This window comes from Leguminivora glycinivorella, chromosome 2 (genome assembly GCF_023078275.1).
Source record: "Leguminivora glycinivorella isolate SPB_JAAS2020 chromosome 2, LegGlyc_1.1, whole genome shotgun sequence".
Lineage (NCBI taxonomy): Eukaryota > Metazoa > Arthropoda > Insecta > Lepidoptera > Tortricidae > Leguminivora > Leguminivora glycinivorella.
In genome coordinates, this window is record NC_062972.1 from 25,483,204 (window position 1) to 25,503,323 (window position 20,120).

At 37.3% G+C, this 20,120-nt stretch overlaps 1 protein-coding gene across 1 annotated transcript; it reads right to left on the reverse strand.

The window, feature by feature from the left end:
• Window positions 1–6,185: 6,185 nt before the first annotated feature.
• Window positions 6,186–10,459, reverse strand: LOC125239090. Its single transcript, XM_048146575.1, has 5 exons — window positions 10,357–10,459; window positions 9,068–9,955; window positions 8,870–8,994; window positions 6,833–7,067; window positions 6,186–6,229 (listed from the first exon to the last, which is right to left on the reverse strand). The coding sequence occupies exons 1-5, from the start codon at window positions 10,445–10,447 to the stop codon at window positions 6,186–6,188; spliced, it is 1,383 nt and encodes a 460-aa protein (XP_048002532.1). The 5' UTR covers window positions 10,448–10,459.
• Window positions 10,460–20,120: the final 9,661 nt, after the last annotated feature.

The following is a 20,120-nucleotide window of genomic DNA, read 5'->3' on the forward strand; positions in this document are numbered from 1 at the left end:
ATTTTTTATTCTAATGAGTAACCGGTAGGTAACCGTTTGAAGAACACTGTTCACTTTCACAATCCCTACAGATTATTGTTATTTCATGACGTTTACCATTACCGAGTACCTGTAGTGTTATAAAAAAGCTCACACTTCTGTAAATTTATTGTAAATTTCAATTTTTGCAGCTTAAGTTTCGCAGCGGTTTTGCGGTTGGACAACATTTTGCGCGACTGTTCATAAAAAAACTTCAGAAATGATTAATTTGTACCTATTCATACAAAATTAAATCGCTTAAGTATCTACATAGTGATTTAAATCATCTATTTTTAAGAGCCGTTCGCGTTCGTACGAAACCCGCGAAAAAGGCAGTCGGCGTTTAACAAATATGCTGTTCACATTTCTTACATTTACAAAAAGTAAACAAAAAGCAATATACAACCTGTTGTAATAAAATTGATTTCCGTTGAAGAACGTTCTTAGGTCACTTACAATTTAAGTACTTGTCTACAAAACTAGTCTCTCAACTCTTACTGTTATAAAAATACAAGTGCACCATAATCGTTATATTCTTCGGAAGTATTCTAAAAGTATTTGTTTTGAACATTAATTGATTGTAAAAATTGGGTGATTCTTGAAAGTGTCAATTTTCTCCGTCCTGGGGAAAAAAGTACCCGTAACATTGAAATAAATCTTCAAACTATTTTTTTATCATTATAGTACCACATGATCTAACTGGGGCACGAATGCATTTTTATTTATGGGTAGTAGAATTAAACATCATTACCCTGGTACGTCCATTCGTCTTTTTTTGAGTAAACTACTACAAAAAGAATAAGTCAGGGACTGAAATCAAATATAGAGGTAGTTTTAAGTTAAATCGTTACAGAATTAGTTTATGATTTCAATAAAAAAAATGGTTCCTGTGTTTACTGTATTTTCTTGAGCATCTGTAATGAAAGGTTTGTCCGGAGCTTAGCTATCATTCCCTTACACTTTTCAAGGCTTTGTACCCACCGTGCCTAATAAGCGTCCGTAACGCTCCCGACATTACGGGGAGGGGACATGACAAGTCGTAGGAGTTCTGAGTTATATATGAAGGTAAATATATAATTTCCCTGGCTTTGGTTCACTTTGATTATCATTACCCTGTTTTTTATTATATAAAATGTATTAATTGCAATAAGCTTAGTGCCATTAGTGATAATAATAGTATATGGATGACTGCACTTATTGATTATTTAGCTATCTTCATATTAATTAAAGTTTCTGCAAAATCTACAAAAAACATACTTTTTTAACCGCCTTCCAAATCTCAAGGGAAGGGGTTCTCAATTCGTCTGTATTTTTTTTTTTAATGTTTGTTCCTCGATATCTCCGTCGTTACTGGACCGATTTTGAAATATATTTTTTTTAAATTGAATGTATATACATACAGATTGGTCACATTTTTCTCAGAACCCAGTTCTGGTGGTGGGATCCTGGAGAAATCGAGGGAACTCCTCAAATCTGAAAGGCATACATATGGTGATTTTTGTGTTTTTAAAGGAACAGCATGCATTTACGTACGGAACAGTGACATTTGGTGCAGTGGAACTCCTGATGATGGTCAGAATGGAACTCCTCAAATCTGAACGGCACACTTATAGTGACTTTGGTATTTTTATAAGAACAGCATGCACTTACGTCCAGAACAGTGACATTTGGTGCAGTGGAATTGCTGATGATGGTCAGAACGGAACTCCTTAAATCTGAACGGCACACTTATAGTGACTTTGGTATTTTTATAAGAACAGCATGCACTTACGTCCAGAACAGTGACATTTGATGCAGTGGAACTGCTGATGAAGAGTGAGCCGCCCCTGGTTAGAGTTCTGTTCTGATAATCATTCTCATCTGTAAGTACTTCAGAATCATCCAAATTTCAAAATTGGTTCAGAAATGACGGAGATATCGAATAAGAAACATTAAAAATTTACAGACGAATTGATAACATAATCCAACATTTGAAAGTATTTACCACCAGAACCCCAAAGGAAGGCGGTTTTTTTTTTTCTTAAAAATTATTTCTCATTCCGCTGGTTCTCATTCCCTTGGATTTTATACAGGGTAATGATAATTTTCCTAAGCTTTGTGAACTAAATTAATTGAAAGTGATGCCTATTCGATAAATATGCTTATGATTAAATATAATTTCATATTTTATTACAACTATAAAGAAATTTGTTTAAAAAAATACGCCAAGGGAATGACATCAAGAATCAAATTCTCAGGAATGACCCAATTACGCAAGTAAGTAAAACGGGTTAGCACTGATTAACTAATACGTTACATTCATGGATTTGCATGCATGTAATTTGTAGATTTTTTCATGTAGTTACTAAAAACGATTAACATACATACATACAATCACGCCTGTATCCCATAAAGGGGTAGGCAGAGCACATGAAACTACTAAAGCTTCAGGGCCACTCTTGGCAAATAAGGGGTTAAAAGAAAACGAAACTGTGGCATTGCAGTGACAGGTTGCCAGCCTCTCGCCTACACCACAATTTAACCCATATCCCATAGTCGCCTTCTACGACACCCACGGGAAGAAAGGGGGTGGTGAAATTCTTAACCCGTCACCACACAGGGCCAAAACGATTAAACAATAACAATATGTTTTCTTAAACAACGTGTCTCTGAACATTACGCCAATAGTCCACGTACGGCGCACATATTTTACGTGAACGATCATTTACCTTCCATTGTTTAATTCTGGCGTAATCTGGCCATAACCTATCGCTTAACAATACCAATTACCTGATACCGTATACCGCTTGGGAATTGCGTTTATTAATTGAATTTTCACATATAAATTGATGACTTTACAATTAAAATGTATTTTGCTACTCGTGTAAAATGAACTGGGTTATTGAACAAAAATATTAGTTCTAGACATTAAAGGTACTTAGGCTACTTACTTATAACTACTAAACTTGCTATACATACTAATTTTATTAAAGCGAAAGTTTGTTTTCTCGTCTGTGTCATTTTCACATTTTAACCACTGTATATTTAGCCTGGAAATCATATTTTAAGTGACTAAAAATTATGTCACTTCTACCCCAAAATAGAAGAGATAATAGTGGTAGCGCCTGTTTATCCGTGTAAGCATTTCCCTTAAACTTAATAATTGCTTCTATTGTTTATCAGGCGCTATCAACGAAGTCGCAGGCAAAAGCTAGTGTTCATATAAAAAAGGGATTTACAAGTAAGGTTCTGTTCTCGACAGTTTCCTCTCAAGAATAAAAAAGGGTAAGGTTGTTTTGTACCCAATTTCATATCTGACTATGCATTTTTACTGAAGATGTAGATGGACAGGGTACTTTTGACCACCAAATTGAATATGCCAGAGATATAGCGTGCGTCCGGTGCGTCCAAACAAAAAAAAAACATACCTACGTACATAAATACAATATTTTAAGCGGGTTACTCACGTTTTTAAGTAAGTCGAAATAATCCTCATGCTCGTCTTGTTTCGATTCTCTAAAATTGACCGAAACAGGTCCAGAGTTATTTTGACTTGATTAAAAAAAAAGATTTCGAGTCTCACGGGTTTTGTTGTTAAAATAAATAAACATAAATTATCGCTATAGCCTACATCACAACCAAAGCCATATTGTGACATAATTGGCGCCCAACGTGGGTGTGACAATATTCGGCATATCCCTCAATCAATGTAACAGCCACGGGTGTAAAGCGCGCCGGTGGTGAGATTCTTAACCCATCACCACAAGCAAACAAAAAAGTAAATGCAAATGTGGAAAGTATTAAGGCACATTAAGGCATGTTCATGCGGACACCGTGTGTGTCGTAATGCGAGCTCATTTGTCATTTTTACGAGCGGACCGCGCTGGTGCTTATACGGCTTCACTTGATAATGTTTGTTACATGCAGAATTACAGATTTTTGATACTTATGTAAGTGTTGTTTTGGTTTAACGAACAATAATGTGTGGATATGAGTTTTTATTGCGTTACGATACAACAGATACACGTTACGGAAAATGTTATTATTATTTTTCAGTAACCGTCTAGGGGCTCTGTTCTGTCCTCAAACAGTAGAAATCAAGTTTAGTACTTATATGAAATTAGGTACTAAAATATTTCATACTAATGCTCAGTACATACCTATGGTGCATTATCGAAATTGCAAAGGGTCCTATGTGTAATTACGATCTTCCCCTTTTTGCACATGTATCGTAGTGTACTATTCCGATTTCATAATCTTATTGCCAATGTTTTCAGTCTCTAAACTATGGTTGAATGAAGACAATGAAATAATTGAATATCTTCACATAACATAGGTATCAATTTAGTATTGCTTACAATATGGCGAATTGTGACCGTCCGAGCGACCGGAGTAAACACGACAATCGCCATTCAGGCGACCTAGCATAGCTTACGACCAAGGGGAAAGGCAGGGCAGGACAGAGATTACTAGTAAAATTAAGATAGTACTTCATTTAGTACCAGTAATACCAGTTTCAGATTCTACTTCTCTTAATTCAAATATTCGCTAGGCAAGATTTTAAGTTGCTTAAGTTATATTATGAAGTTTTACTTTATCCTAAAATATCACAGAACAAATAGGTAATTGATTTACCTACCCTAGTATAGTTCTATTACGGCACCTATAATATACATAATCGGATAGTACTTCACCTACCCATTTCTTCTTCTTTAGGTGCTATATCCTCTTCGGATGTCGGTTACCACACTACTTACAGTCCGGAACTCCCCTCTATTTGCAGTTTTGCTGCCTAGCGTGGCAGCGTTATATTTTCTCCATCTATGTTGTTATATTTTGACGACCGATCTGGCCTTGCGTGTCACTACACTGCTAAGCCGCAGTGATACTTAAATAGATAAATACATATTTAAATACATACATAGAAAACATCCATGACTCAGGAACAAATATCTGTGCTCATCACACAAATAAATGCCCTTACCGGGATTCGAACCCAGGACCGCGGCTTAGCAGGCAGGGTCACTACCGACTGAGCCAGACCGGTCGTCAATTAAAACAATAAAATCATAAGCGTGTTGAGTACCTACTGGAACAAAAGTTATCTAAGGTAAAAACCTTAGATATCTAAATTAAAAACGAAGTACACGCAGTGAGCTACAAAATCGCATGGAGAAACTATGAATGAATTCATTGATAAATTCGCCATTCACTTTTACCTACCTATTCGATGCCTCAAATTGAACTCGTGCGTCATGAATCAGTCATGATTAATTTTACTTGTAATCTCCGTTTGATACATCTACGTCTGTGCACATTCACGATGCAAATTAGCCACCTCCATCTGATCGCTAAACATGATCCAATGGACCCGAGCGCGTTAAACTAGTGAGGGTTTATGACAAGATAATTACATGATCAAACGAACTTACCTGAAGTGAAGTTCGATCATAATTATCCTGTCTTCGCCGAAGAGATTTAATCTTTGACTATGTATTAGTAGCCTATGCTACGCGCAAACCTACTCGCACAAGTTTTAGAGGGTAGAGAGAGAAAAAACCGCATTCTTTTCTCCCTCCACTATCCCACCCACAGACCGGACATTCCCAACTGCCAGGCCAACCTCATTCTTTTTAGAGCACGAAGGGGTAATAGGAAATAGTAGCAACATTGATAATTAGGGGAAAAGTGAACAGGTAGCGACAGCAACCTTCCTGGGTAGGGTGGGTAGTTAAATCTCTTCGGCGAAGACAGGATAATTATGATCGAACTTCACTTCAGGTAAGTTCGTTTGATCATGTAATTATCCTGTCTTCGTCCTCAGAGATTTAATCTTTGACTATGTAGATGTTCAGAGAGCAATCAATGTTGCTAAATAAATCAATAGTACATAAATCAAAATGACCATTTATTCATTTGTTCGCAAGGACAAATCTAAAAGAAATCAAGGTAATAAGTACTCTTTTTCAATAATAATTATGACAATCTCATCAATTAACATATACTTATAACGTATAAAAATAACAATTATGTAGTACCTATATAATGACAATTATAAGTATGGCCCTATTGTGATAACAAAGAGTTAAATAAGCTGGTTTCAGAATTAACTATAGGTCTATTATAAAAATTCGCAAAGGCAGTTGATCGCTCGGTCCAGCCAGCTGACTTTCGAATGACATCGACGCTTAGCCCAGCGCGCGAGGCAGCGGAGGTTGCCGCGTGCCTCGTGCTGTGGGCGGTAAAAACAGAAGTGTCGATGCCACTCTCTGTGAGGGTCTGCTTTATCCAACGCCCTAGACTTTGTGATGAAGCTGACCTGTGCGGCTTCTTATAGGTCAGAATAAGGCTCTCCTCGGTATTAGATCGTAAAGATGATGTTACTAAGACATACTTTTGTAAAGTCGACGCTGGGCAAACACCAGGGCGAGAGCGGAAAAAGGTAAATTTAAAATTGGCTGAGCTCTGCCAATTGACGAGGTTTTAATTAAGTTAGTGATAGTTATAAGTAATCGATCATCAAATTCCTTTATATTTGACATTTTTATAAATGATAGAGTTTGCAATCTCTGTCCCATGGCAAGGGCTAGCAACATAACTAACTTTTTAGACAACTGCTCTAAATTAATTGCATCATTATTCATGTCCTCTAAGTAATTTAGAACAATATTAACATCCCATGTACAAACATACCGTGGAAATGTTGGTTTTAATCGAAAAATCCCTCTGAAAAAACGTTTAAGACTTAAATCATCACTTAATTTATTTAAAGATATTAAAGAAATAGCTGACCGATGACTGTTTAATGTGCCATATGATGACCCATTTTTAAAACAATTCGTAAGAAATTCTAAAAGGGATGATATTTTGAAATCATAACAATCTAAATGCCTTTGGGAACAAAACTCCCACCATAACTTCAGGCTTGTAGTATACTGAATTCTCGTCTTCTCTGAAATTGACGATAGCATGACCTCTAATGCCGTCTCAGGTACGCATTGCCTACGGAATCCTTCCCGGATAACACACACGCTACCAGGGAAAGGTGACGGTGTAACGGGTGTGTTGATCTGAAAGGAGAGGAAACGAGATATTTACTAGGTGGAAATATTACAGTTTCTTTGATACAAAGAGACATGTAAAATGGGTACCATGGTTGAGATGGCCATTGGGGAACGACAACAATACCTGTTGCTTTGTCCGAGACAACTTTTTTCAACGTCTTTAAAATCAAAGCAAAAGGAGGGAATGCGTAAAAATAAAATTGGGACCAATCCACCGTAAACGCATCAATGTTGTATGCAAAAGGATCTTTTTTCAGGATATGTATAGGGCACACTTTGCATTTATGCGAGAGGCGAATAAGTCTATACCTGGCTCCCCAAAACAGCGTACAATTCTAGCGAATTCTTGTGAACCTAACTCCCATTCCGTGTCAATATTTAATTTTCTGGATTCGCTGTCTGCTTCGACATTAAGTGATGACCTTATATAAGAAGCATATATAAAAATTTTCCTTGCCTCACACCAACTCCAGATTTCCCTAGTAATTTTGTTTAAATGTGGGTACTGGACGCCCCCCATTCTATTTATGTAAGAAACTGCTGTTGTGTTATCTACGCGCAAAAGTATATGACATTCTTTTTTATTATTAGCAAAAGTCATAAGACCAAAATAGGCTGCCAAAAGTTCGAGATAATTTATATGATTGACTCGTTCTGTGGCCGTCCAGTGACCGCCAGTTTTGTTAGTACCACACGCTGCACCCCAACCTGTTGTTGAAGCATCAGTGTAGATTTCAAGCTCATAGTTTTGATCTCTGATTGGATTAATTGCGACTAAAATGTTATTCTTCCACCACAGAAGATCATCATATAAATTGTCCGCAACTTCCATGAATGAATCATAATTTTCATTATTATTGAGTAAAGCTAAGTACTTAGCTCTTTCTAAAGACTTTGTGTGCAGCCACCCATATACAATTGCTGGACACGCCGCGGTAATGGAGCCCAAAATACAAGCAAAATCGCGAATACGCATTCTGTTTGACGTAAATAACCGAGTTATTAGTTGTAATATTGTTTGTCTCTTTGTGTCTGGTAACTGTATAGACATTGTTTTGGAATCTAATAAAAAACCCAAGAATTTGCATGTAGTTTGGGGTGCCAGGTGAGACTTTTCGTAGTTGATAACAAAACCTAACCTAGTCAAGCAATTAATAGTAATATTTGCATTTTCTAGGCAATCTTTAGCTGAGCTTCCTAAACACAGTATATCATCCAAATACCTAACCGAAATTAGGCCTTGAGATCTTAGATATGTTGCAACAGGTTGTAAAATTTTCGTAAATATATATGGCGCCGAACAGATAGGTAGGCGCCGACAAATTCAAATAAATTGTCTTCTAAAAAAAATCGTAAAAACTTTGTATGACTTCCATGTATAGGCACTAAAAATATGCTTCCTTAAGATCTATATTAATCATGTGACAGCCTGGAAACATTAGCTTAGACGCTGTTCTTACATCCTCCATTTTGAAATGTTCTGAATAAACATACTTGTTCAACTTTTTTAAATTTAAAATAAATCTTTTGCTACCGTCACTTTTCGGAATTAAAAATATATCAGATATAAATTGTCCCGCCACAGGATCACAATGCCTTATAGCGTTTATTTGTAGCAAGTGTTGTATTTCATTATTTATGTCAGATAGTTCGTTAGACGTAAAAGAACGACGTGGATAGTCAGAGACGTTTTGAACAGGTTTCATAATAAAAGGGATCTTATAGCCTGACACAGCGGATATTATAAAATTGTCCTCTGTAATTAATTTCCATTCATCAACAAAATATTTTAGGCGCCCTGCATGTACCTGATATTGCGCAGTTAGGTCCGCCGGTTGGTTGAGGATCGCTGCGCAGGAGGAGGTGGTCGTCGTGTTGGAGGTGGAGGTGGAGGCTGACGGCGACTCGGCGGAGGCGGCGGCGGGGTGCTCGCCTGCGTCCTTGGTATTGGTAGACTGGGGCCTGATATTGGTATGTCGGGCCCGACATCGCTGCTCTCGGCCCACCGGGTCTGTGTTGATACGTGTGGCCCCCTCGCTGATATCGCGTTCCCCGGGACGTCGATGGACCTCTGGCATTTAAATTAGGAGTGGTTGATGGTGGTTGGATTAACTGGCCTGTCTTTTTTATGCCACAAGAGTCCTTCACCAACTCACCCAATTTCTCTCCAAACAGAAAAGTATCCCTTTTTCTGTCTTTAAAAGGTTCCGCTAAGGATTTATCTATTAGCGGCATAATGACTGAGCGGCGGGTATCAGTTTCAGCGTAATGAGAATCAGCTAAAATAGTACCCGCGTCATTGAGTGTCCGAATAATATCTGGGATATCCGGAGTTCGTTTCAAGAGGCCAGTCAGAGCCTTGCCTAGCGCTGAAAGCGCTTTGCCAAGTTGGTCCTGCTTTGCAAGCAGCCGTTTATCTCTCAACTTGCATGCCTCGGCCAGCATGGCTCCAATTTCCGGGTTTAGAGACGGGCTTTTTGCCAGAGGAACGTTTTTGGGAAATGGGTATTTTTTCAAAAGCTCCTCTTTCTTTTCTTTTTTAAGGCCGTCCAGCAAAATTTTCTGGAACCTCGCAGCTACTTCGGCCTGCAAATCATCACCAAACTCCAGAGGATCCGCTTCTACATTTCCTAGTTCTTGTAATAAGCTAGGGTCGAACTCATCTTCTACCAAGTTCTCCTGTCTCTCACCAGTTGTAAAGGAACACGGGCTGGTGCACGCTGTGGTTTCAGTGATTTCACTAGCGTCTCCGTATACGACATGCTTGTACGTGTAATCGTCGTATTCCACATCGCGCGTTTGCTGCTCTTCGATGTTGCAGATATCTCGCAAGTCCTCAGTTTCATTAGATTGGTAGCCATCAAATTGTATAGCTTCATTGTGCTCGGTATGCTCTGGAATCCGAGCGAAAAAAATAATTAATAAATTTAATAAATTTCTACTGAGGGTAGATATTGTCGCCCAATGAATGCAAAGGGCTTAAAAAAAGGAAGTTATATGTGAATAATATAAATACGGTATTTCCGATGAATGCAACGGAAACAACAAGATGCCCGATGAATGCAACGGGTTTTTGGATAAAACAAATAAATTAGGAATTATATCATCCGAAGAATGCAACGGATATAAAATAAAATATTTCCGATGAATGCAACGGAAATATTTGGCTTAAGCAAAAGAAATAGCTCGATGAATGCAACGGCTTTTCCTTTAATCAAAATAATATCACTTTTAAATAGAATATTTTCGATGAATGCACCGAAAATACTTGACTATAAAAAATAAAACAAATCACCTTCGTTTTGCACATCCTGCTCATTTGGAGCTATGTTTTGCGACTGATCAGTGCGCCGTTTACGTTTTGCTTCAAGTTTTTCTTCGTACATTTTTAATTTTCTCATCCATCTTTCTTCTCGAGATTCACCATGCGGTCGCTTCGACATAATTAACTTTAACTTTCACTTTTATTGCACTTGTGCGAACGCCGCGCGCGCACGGACAAGAATGAGGTTGGCCTGGCAGTTGGGAATGTCCGGTCTGTGGGTGGGATAGTGGAGGGAGAAAAGAATGCGGTTTTTTCTCTCTCTACCCTCTAAAACTTGTGCGAGTAGGTTTGCGCGTAGCATAGGCTACTACTACATAGTCAAAGATTAAATCTCTGAGGACGAAGACAGGATAATGTACATTATCATCTATCAAACATGATGCTGTAACATAGGTACTTACCTATATACAGTGGTAGATACAGGGTTATTTGCGAGAGTTATCCATACTAATATTATAAATGGGAAAGTCTGTGTGTCTGTTTGATTGTCCGTCTTTCACGGCAAAACGGAGCGACGAATTGACGTGATTTTTTTAGGTGGAGATAGTTGAAGGGATGGAGAGTGACATAGGCTACTTTTGTCTCTTTCTAACGCAAGCGAAGCCGCGGGAAAAAGCTAGTGAGTCTATAATTACCGAGAAGTCCTGGTCCCGGAGCCTGTCTCATTTTGGATGACTGATGTAGATATAGTACGGTACTATAATGCTGAAGCGTCACCTGAATGCGTGTGCTATTGATCCTACACGTTGGGAGGAACTCGCTGCTAACCGGTCATCTTGGCGATCTACCATCTTCGAATCCGTTAAGTCGTTTGAGGAAAACCGCCTCGCGACGTTAGACTTACAACGCCAATTACGCAAGGAAAGACCTAAGCCCTCCTACGTGTATACGTACAACACGACCGGTCAATTATACTGCCAAAATTGTGACCGAGTCTTTAAAAGTAAATTTGGCCTGGCCAGCCATATAAGAGCTCACATGAGAAAACAACTTTGATTGCTCAGGTCGCCGTCATCGAAATCGATGTGGAGGACTATATATATAATGCGTTATTTATGGAATAAAATTTAGGTACTAATACTAGTAGTACATACCTGAATCGCAATTTGTTTAAGCTCAACATTATATTAAATCTTGATCAGAAATATATGACTACGCTACGCGCCATGTTGCGGAATTATATTAGAACTATTTTCTAGTTGGCTTAAAAGGAAGTTCGAAACGAGTGGCGATAAATTAAAACACGACCGAAGGGAGGAAATCGACACGAGTTACGAATTTCCTTTTCGCACGTGTATCGTACGACGTTTTTCAGTACAGATAGCACTCCGAAGTTTCGACCTGGCATATATTGAACCACTTCTCGAACTAGTGCGTAAAAAAAACACTATCTGTACGAAATAGTACATTACGATACAAGTGCGTAAAAAAGGAAGTTCGAAACGAGTGGCGATAAATTAAAACACGACCGAAGGGAGTGTTTTAAATTGACACGAGTTACGAATTTCCTTTTTGCACGTGTATCGTACGACGTTTTTCAGTACAGGATGAGCCTTCAAAGTTTCGACCTGGCATATAATGAACCACTTCTCGAACTAGTGCGTAAAAAAAACACTATCTGTACGAAAAAATATTTACATACTCATTCAAAGCCTGAACGGGGCATCAAACTGGCTAAAGTTCAGTACACCAATCATTTTGCCTTCACACGAACCGTAAATAGCTCCATTTCCCGGCCACCGGTCTTAACGAGAACTGTAAATACAACGTCCTCGAGGTTAACTAGAAATTAGCTTTCAACGTGGCAATGAACGAAACATGATACATTTGACGTCGGGAAACATCCAAGGAAATAGAAAAGATAAATTAGATTTTTCTATTTAGTTTAGCTTTAGCATGAACATTGGACCCATTTTGCCTTAATGTTAGGCCTAGATATTTCAGAGGTATTGCATGAATTCAAAAAATATCAGGAATTTTTTTATGTGGAATTAGTAACACAGCAAAGTAAAAACCAAGACACTGAAAACACAATGAGGTTTTGTCACTCTTCTGGTGTTTCGTATGTCCATAGGTGGCAATTATCAGATTATCACCTACCAACAGGCGATTCGTCCTGTCTCTTCCTTTGCTCCTACCTCATCAAATAAAGTTTATTTGATGAGGTAGCTGTTTAACAGTGAATTAAGAGAAAAATTGCAATACTTTAAACGTTGAAAACACCCCCGACGTAGTGGATGGCTATCTATGGCATCAAACATGGCTAAGAACACTCCCGACTTATTCAGCTTTCAAACAAAAAATAACGAAATCTGTCGGAAAAAGCTACGATGCCACAGACAGACACACACACAGATAAACAGAGAGACACGTCAAACTTATAACATCCTGTCGTTTTTGTGTCGGGGTAACAACATGACAGAACCGATATTGGTACTTGGTACCCATAACGTTGGATTCCAATCTAATAACCTATGCGCTCTAACATGATTTGCTCCGACCGATCCCATCGCAAGATTTGTTCCATCCTATGTGATACATTGTTACACACGTAAATAGTTCGTGAATATGCATGCCGCCGTCCGGATGTCCGCTGATTGCCTGGGTTTACATTTTAGGTTCCACTTTGATGGATGACGCTAAAGCAATTCTAGAAAGCTCTGAAGATTAGATAATTAGAGAGCGAATTTCAGGTAGTGATTTAAATATTAATATGGATATGACTCGCATAATTTACAGTTTTTTCTATACAAAAAAAAAATCGGAACATAAAAGTTTGTAATATAACGTAAACGTAACTTTTTGATGCTTTTGTGAAAATTGGGCAAAAATTATGACGATAATAAATTTAAAAAAAATGTTTGTTAATTTTTTAAGTAGTTTATTTAAGTTCTTCTTTTTTAATATTTCTTCTACGCATTGCACAGTAAACACTTCTATTACTGCTCAAAGTATAGAAAAATGAAATGAATTATTTTCATTTTTCTATTCTTTGAGCATGTGTTTCCTGTATACAAACTCCTTTATTCAGAATAAAATACTTATCTTTGAATGTAGTTTGTAGCAAAAATATCATTAATTTAATCTTACTATTCAGCGAAGCTTACGGTGTGCGATGTAATAATAATATAATTGTAATTGTGATAATAGATCGACCGCAACGCCGGGCCGTGCTCGTTGACATCACCATCCCCCATGATGAGAATCTCGTGAAAGCCGAGAAGGACAAATCCAGTAAGTACCTAGACTTGGCTCACGAGATAACCGCCATGTGGGATGTTGATTCAACGATCATTGTTCCGATAGTCGTTTCAGCGAACGGTCTCATAGCGAAGAGTCTCGACCAACATCTTAAGAGACTCTCACTAGGTGGCTGGATCAAGGGCCAGATACAGAAGGCGGTGATCTTGGACACGGCGCGGATAGTCCGACGGTTCCTCTCTCTGCAGCCCTAACCACCGGCAGCTTGGGCCCTGCCCCGCTGCTGGCGGCACCCTAGGTTAGGTTTTTTATAATATGTTTATATGTTTATACATATCGTAAAAAACCTAGTAGTCTAGAGAATGAAAATAAATACTGAGAATAATATATTGTAAGATCTTATTATAAACCACATGTCATATATTAAAAAAACGCACCATATCCATATCAATATTTAAATCGCTACCTGAAATCCGCTCTCTACTGATAACACACTTCCGGTTGAGCTTTTATCCGCTTTACATACACAAGCACCTAGTGAAATTGAAATGAAATAATCACACATATTCTTATGTACGACGCTACTACAGAAAACCAAAAAATAAATTACAATGTCGACAACGAGTAAGGTCAGTATCGGAAAAACACCCATGGGTCAATATAATAACGTACCTAAGAATAATTTCGTAATAATTTAGCTTGACAATCCAGCGAGGAAATGCTGCCAGCATCTTCGGTACTACGCCAAAGGGGCCGTTTTTAGATTTACTTTAGTTTAATTTTAGATTTATTTAGTTTAATTTAATTTTAATTTTTATTTTATTATAATATAATTGTCATTTCGTACGACGAGATTTCGATATTATATTATATTATGTATTATCCTTACAAATAACTGCGTGGTAACTAAATTACCTACCTATATACCTATTATATCATTTGTTTTGATCCCTTACAAAATTAGCTTCTCCAAATCTTTGTCCAAACAGTCAGTCCAAAAAGGAGATAGTGCGACGACCTGGAAAAAAGTTATCCCAACTGGTGGGGAAATGCGAGTGATAGGGTCGAGTGGAGGAAGAGAGGGGAGGCCTTTGCCCAGCAGTGGGACACTAACGCAGGCTAAAAAAAAATCTCTCAGTAATTCCGAGAAAAAGGCGTATTTAAATTGTGGCGTAATATCCAGATTCAGGAGTAAACAAAAACAAACATGAAAATTTCAATGTTGTTATTATATAAGGAGGAAAGATAATAGACGTTTGCCTTTATTTAACGGCATAACATAGATAGGGAAACATAGGTAGAAAAAAAAACAATATGATGCTGAATGAAGTAGCAGTAGGGTACTTAGAATAATGAACGCATTCATTTTATTGTCATTTTTACCAAAACCATTTACCGTAAACATAATCGTATATTATGTCATAAAACAAATGACGATCTCATGTGGTTGTGACCTTTAGCCATGAGGAACCAAGGAAGAGGAGGAAACATGGAAGACACAGGTACTAAACAAATAAGTATCCCAAGTTTGAGTAATCCATACTTATTAGGTACTTATAGTATTATAAATGGGAAAGTGTGTATGTCTGTTTGTTTATCCGTCTTTCACGGCTAAACGGAGCGACGAATTGACGTGATTTTTTAAGTGGAGATAGTTGAAATGGTGGAGAGTGACATAGGATACTTTTTGTCTCTTTGTAACTCCCCACTTCCCTAAAATGGGGGATGGAAGTTTGTATGGAGCATTCCAAATTTAGAATTTAATGCGAGCGAAGCCGCAGGCAGAAGCTGGTATGAAATAAGAAAGGTAAATCAGCAAGAACTAAATTAAATTTGTGGCTTCATTGGCATTGAAGAGTTTTAATTCAATAAATTAAATATTTATGAAACAGATAGATACTTTTTCACACAACGCGTAACGTATGCGCAACAAAACGGTGCTACTAATTACACCGTCGAGTTTATTAATGATATAATTTGCTGAAATATCTTGCACATTAATGCGCTTGAAAATTAAACGTGAATTTTATTATCGTTAACTGTCAGGCGTTTTGTAAGGCAAGTTATTCGGTGCATTATAATTTACTGCAATCGCGGATACAGGTGTACATTATAGTAAGTATGTAGTAGCCTCGCAATGTTTGGTTGCAAACTATAAGTTGTAAAAAACCGGTCAAGTTCGAGTTACACTCGTCCACCCAAGGTTCTGCACTAATACTTAAATTGATTTTGAATTGTTCACTTTATTAATTTTTGTTTTTAGGTAAATAATATAATAATATAATCCGCACAAACCGCTTTGCTTCTTCTTTTCTTATGCGCACTGCCAAGGAGTGGAATTCCTTGCCGGCGGCTATATTTCCGAGCTCATATAACCCGGCAACCTTCAAATCAAGAGTGAACAGGTATCTTCTGGGCGAGCTCACTCCATCGTAGGCCACGTCTTTGCCTTAAGCTAGTCTGTGGCCAAGAGTAAGCCCATTTATTATAAAAAAAAAATATAAATATACAGCGTGTGGAATGGCGTGTGGGTGAAGTATTTAGGATAGTCATTTTTTTTATACCACGTCGGTGGATAGCGGTCACCGCAACCCAAGGGGTGTCACATGCGTGTTGCCGACCCATTGGAAACTATTAAAAAGTGTTATTAGTAAAGAATATATTTTTTAATTTGACCAAGCGGCAATGTACTCCGTCCAACTTAATGTCAAATGACATAAACGTCATGTCGTATTGACGGTTAAATAGGTACCTACGCTAATTGATGTGGACATAATACATTGCGTTCTGAATCATTTATTCAACAAAATAAAAAGTGCTGTAACTAGACAGAAATCAAATTACAAATACATACATGCAAAAATAAACTAGCTTATATTATAAATTATAAATATTCTAAACTACATACTACTAATAATTAACTAGGATAACCCAATCATAACAAGAACACTTGCAGGCTGCGAAACAGCGACATCTAGTTTTACCCCTAAAAGGACCATATTTTTCAGGGGTACGCTTTGACAACATTTCATATTTTCGACTACTACTTTTTAGGGTTCCGTAGTCAACTAGGAACCCTTATAGTTTCGCCATGTCTGTCTGTCCGTCCGTCCGTCCGTCTGTCCGTCCGTCCGTCCGCGGATAATCTCAGTAACCGTTAGCACTAGAAAGCTGAAATTTGGTACCAATATGTATATCAGTCACGCCAACAAAGTGCAAAAATAAAAAATGGAAAAAAATGTTTTATTAGGGTACCCCCCCTACATGTAAAGTGGGGGCTGATAATTTTTTTCATTCCAACCCCAACGTGTGATATATTGTTGAATAGGTATTAAAAAATGAATAAGGGTTTTGCTAAGATCGTTTTTCGATAATATTATTATTTTCGGAAATAATCGCTCCTAAAAGAAAAAAAAGTGCGTCCTCCTCCTCTAACTTTTGAACCATATGTTTAAAAACCGGCCAAGAGCGTGTCGGGCCACGCTCAGTGTAGGGTTCCGTAGTTTTCCGTATTTTTCTCAAAAACTACTGAACCTATCAAGTTCAAAACAATTTTCCTAGAAATTCTTTATAAAGTTCTACTTTTGTGATTTTTTTCATATTTTTTAAACATATGGTTCAAAAGTTAGAGGGGGGGGGGACGCACTTTTTTTTCCTTTAGGAGCGATTATTTCCGAAAATATTAATATTATCAAAAAACGATCTTAGCAAACCCTTATTCATTTTTAAATACCTATCCAACAATATATCACACGTTGGGGTTGGAATGAAAAAAAAAATATCAGCCCCCACTTTACATGTAGGGGGGGTACCCTAATAAAACATTTTTTTCCATTTTTTATTTTTGCACTTTGTTGGCGTGATTGATATACATATTGGTACCAAATTTCAGCTTTCTAGTGCTAACGGTTACTGAGATTATCCGCGGACGGACGGACGGACGGACGGACGGACGGACGGACGGACGGACGGACAGACAGACATGGCGAAACTATAAGGGTTCCTAGTTGACTACGGAACCCTAATAAAAAATATGAAAAAAATCACAAAAGTAGAACTTTATAAATACTTTCTAGGAAAATTGTTTTGAACTTAATAGGTTCAGCAGTTTTTGAGAAAAATACGGAAAACTACGGAACCCTACACTGAGCGTGGCCCGACACGCTCTTGGCCGGTTTTTATTGTTTGGTTCGAAAGAACTGAATATTTTAAAATACACGTATTTTTTAATTTTTCCCAAAAACTGCTAATTTAATGCGAAATTCCCTTTTTCAGGGTTCCCTAGTCAACTAGGAACCCTTATAGTTTCGCTATGTCTGTCTGTCCGTCCGTCCGTCCGCGGATAATCTCAGTAACCGTAAGCACTAGAAAGCTGAAATTTGGTACCAATCTGTATATCAATCACGCCAACAAAGTGCAAAAATAAAAAATGGAAAACAAGGTTTTATTAGGGTACCCCCCCCCCTCCCCTACATGTAAAGTGGAGGCTGATATTTTTTTCATTTCAACCCCAACGTGTGATATATTGTTGGATAGGTATTTAAAAATAAATAAGGGTTACTAAGATCATTTTTTGATAATATTAATATTTTCGGATATAATCGCTCCTAAAGGAAAAAAAAGTGCATCCCCCCCCCCTCTAACTTTTGAACCATATGTTTAAAAAATATGAAAAAAATCACAAAAGTAGAACTTTATAAAGACTTTCTAGGAAAATTGTTTGGAACTTGATAGGTTCAGTAGTTTTTGAGAAAAATACGGAAAATGAAAATGAAATGAAAATGAAAATGAAATATTTATTTTTCAAGTAGGCATATTACAATGCGCATATGAACGTCAAATAAAGCTACGCCGGCTCTAACCCTACGCCTCAGCCTCGAGAAGATTTCAGTCCCCCCTCAGTTGGGAGGGGGGTATCCACTATGGGACCGGCAAGAAACTCGGCGGGCAACTTCTTTTCAAAACATTACATCTTATAATTAACATGCATTAAATAACAACATACAATTTAACATGCAAAAGTATTCATCAAAGAATATGAACAGACTAGGTACTCTATGGAAATCAATTTCAATAAATTATATTAATGCTTAATAATACGTCGTTCTTCTTCAGAGAAAACATATCAAATTGTCATAGAAGAAAAAGATAATATGAATCTCAATATCATTAAATATGTAATTTACCTACACAACATAAAATATAAAATATTTGATGTGCTTTCTTATCTGAACTGTGTCCTCTATACATAATACAATTATTTTAATTGCTATTCGTTTTTTGTAGTTTCTGGTTCGGGCCATGCATGTTTGTCTGTCAAATAGTCCTCGACTCTGTAATAAGCCTTTAACATCAATGATTTTTTTAAGTAGTTCTTAAGAGCTGGGAGGGGTAATCTCAAAGCAGTGTCAGGTAACTTATTATAAAAATGAATGCATTGCCCAACAAATGACTTCTGTACTTTACGGACACGAAACTTCTTTATGGCAAGCTTATTTTTGTTTCTAGTGTTATAATTATGGATATCAGAATTCTTAGTGAAACAGTCTAAATTCTTAACAACATAAATTATACTATCATAAATGTATTGGGAAGCTACAGTTAAGATATTAATTTCTTTGAAGAGTTCTCTTACTGATTCACGTGTTCCTAAGTTGTAAATAGAACGAATGGCTCTCTTTTGTAATACAAAGATAGTCTGTATGTCAGCTGCTTTGCCCCAAACCAGAATACCGTATGACATTACACTGTGAAAATAACTATGATACACTAGGCGAGCTGTCTCAACATTAGTCAGTTGCCTGATTCTCCTAACGGCGTATGCGGCTGAACTTAATTTGCTTGCTAGTTTCTTTATATGAGGACTCCATTGTAGATTTTTGTCCAATGTTAAACCAAGAAACAGTGTTGTATCTACCATCTCTAAGCATTCATCATTCAAAAGTATTTTTGTATCGATTGGTTTAACATTCGGCAGAGAAAATCGAATACATTTGGTTTTCTTAGAATTAAGAAGTAAATTGTTGACAGTAAACCACTGCAGTACATCAGCTAACGTGCTATTAATTACATTGTAATCCGTAGATTTTCGGTCAACATTAAAAAGCAGTGATGTATCATCAGCAAAAAGTACTATTTCACAAAAGTTTTTCACTATACATGGCAAATCATTTATATAAACCAAAAACAGGAATGGACCTAAAATTGAGCCTTGTGGCACTCCTAATTGGACTACAGTCCCGCTAGAGCGAGTTTTGTTAACAACTACTGTTTGTGTTCTATTGCTAAGGTAAGAAGACATAAAGTTTAGGGCATTTATAGACAAACCATAATGTTCTAATTTCAAAATGAGCGTTCCATGATCCACACAATCAAAGGCTTTTGAAAGATCACAAAATATGCCAATTGCATCACAAGAATTTTCCCAAAAATTATATATATGTTTAATGAGTACCGAAGCAGCATCGGTCGTGGAACGGCCCCTTGTGAAACCGAACTGTTTGCTTGTAAGTAATCTATGTCTGTTGAAGTGT

What these genes read in the sequence shown, in the direction of transcription:
- LOC125239090 (XM_048146575.1), bottom strand. Translation starts at nt 10,447, where the DNA reads ATGTACGAAGAAAAACTTGAAGCAAAACGTAAACGGCGCACTGATCAG. An exon ending in CACGTATCAACACAGACCCG is followed by an intron (nt 8,995 to 9,067) that starts GTGGGCCGAGAG and finishes CCAAGGACGCAG; the next exon opens with GCGAGCACCCCGCCGCCGCC. An exon ending in ACCTAACTGCGCAATATCAG is followed by an intron (nt 7,068 to 8,869) that starts GTACATGCAGGG and finishes CTCTCCTTTCAG; the next exon opens with ATCAACACACCCGTTACACC.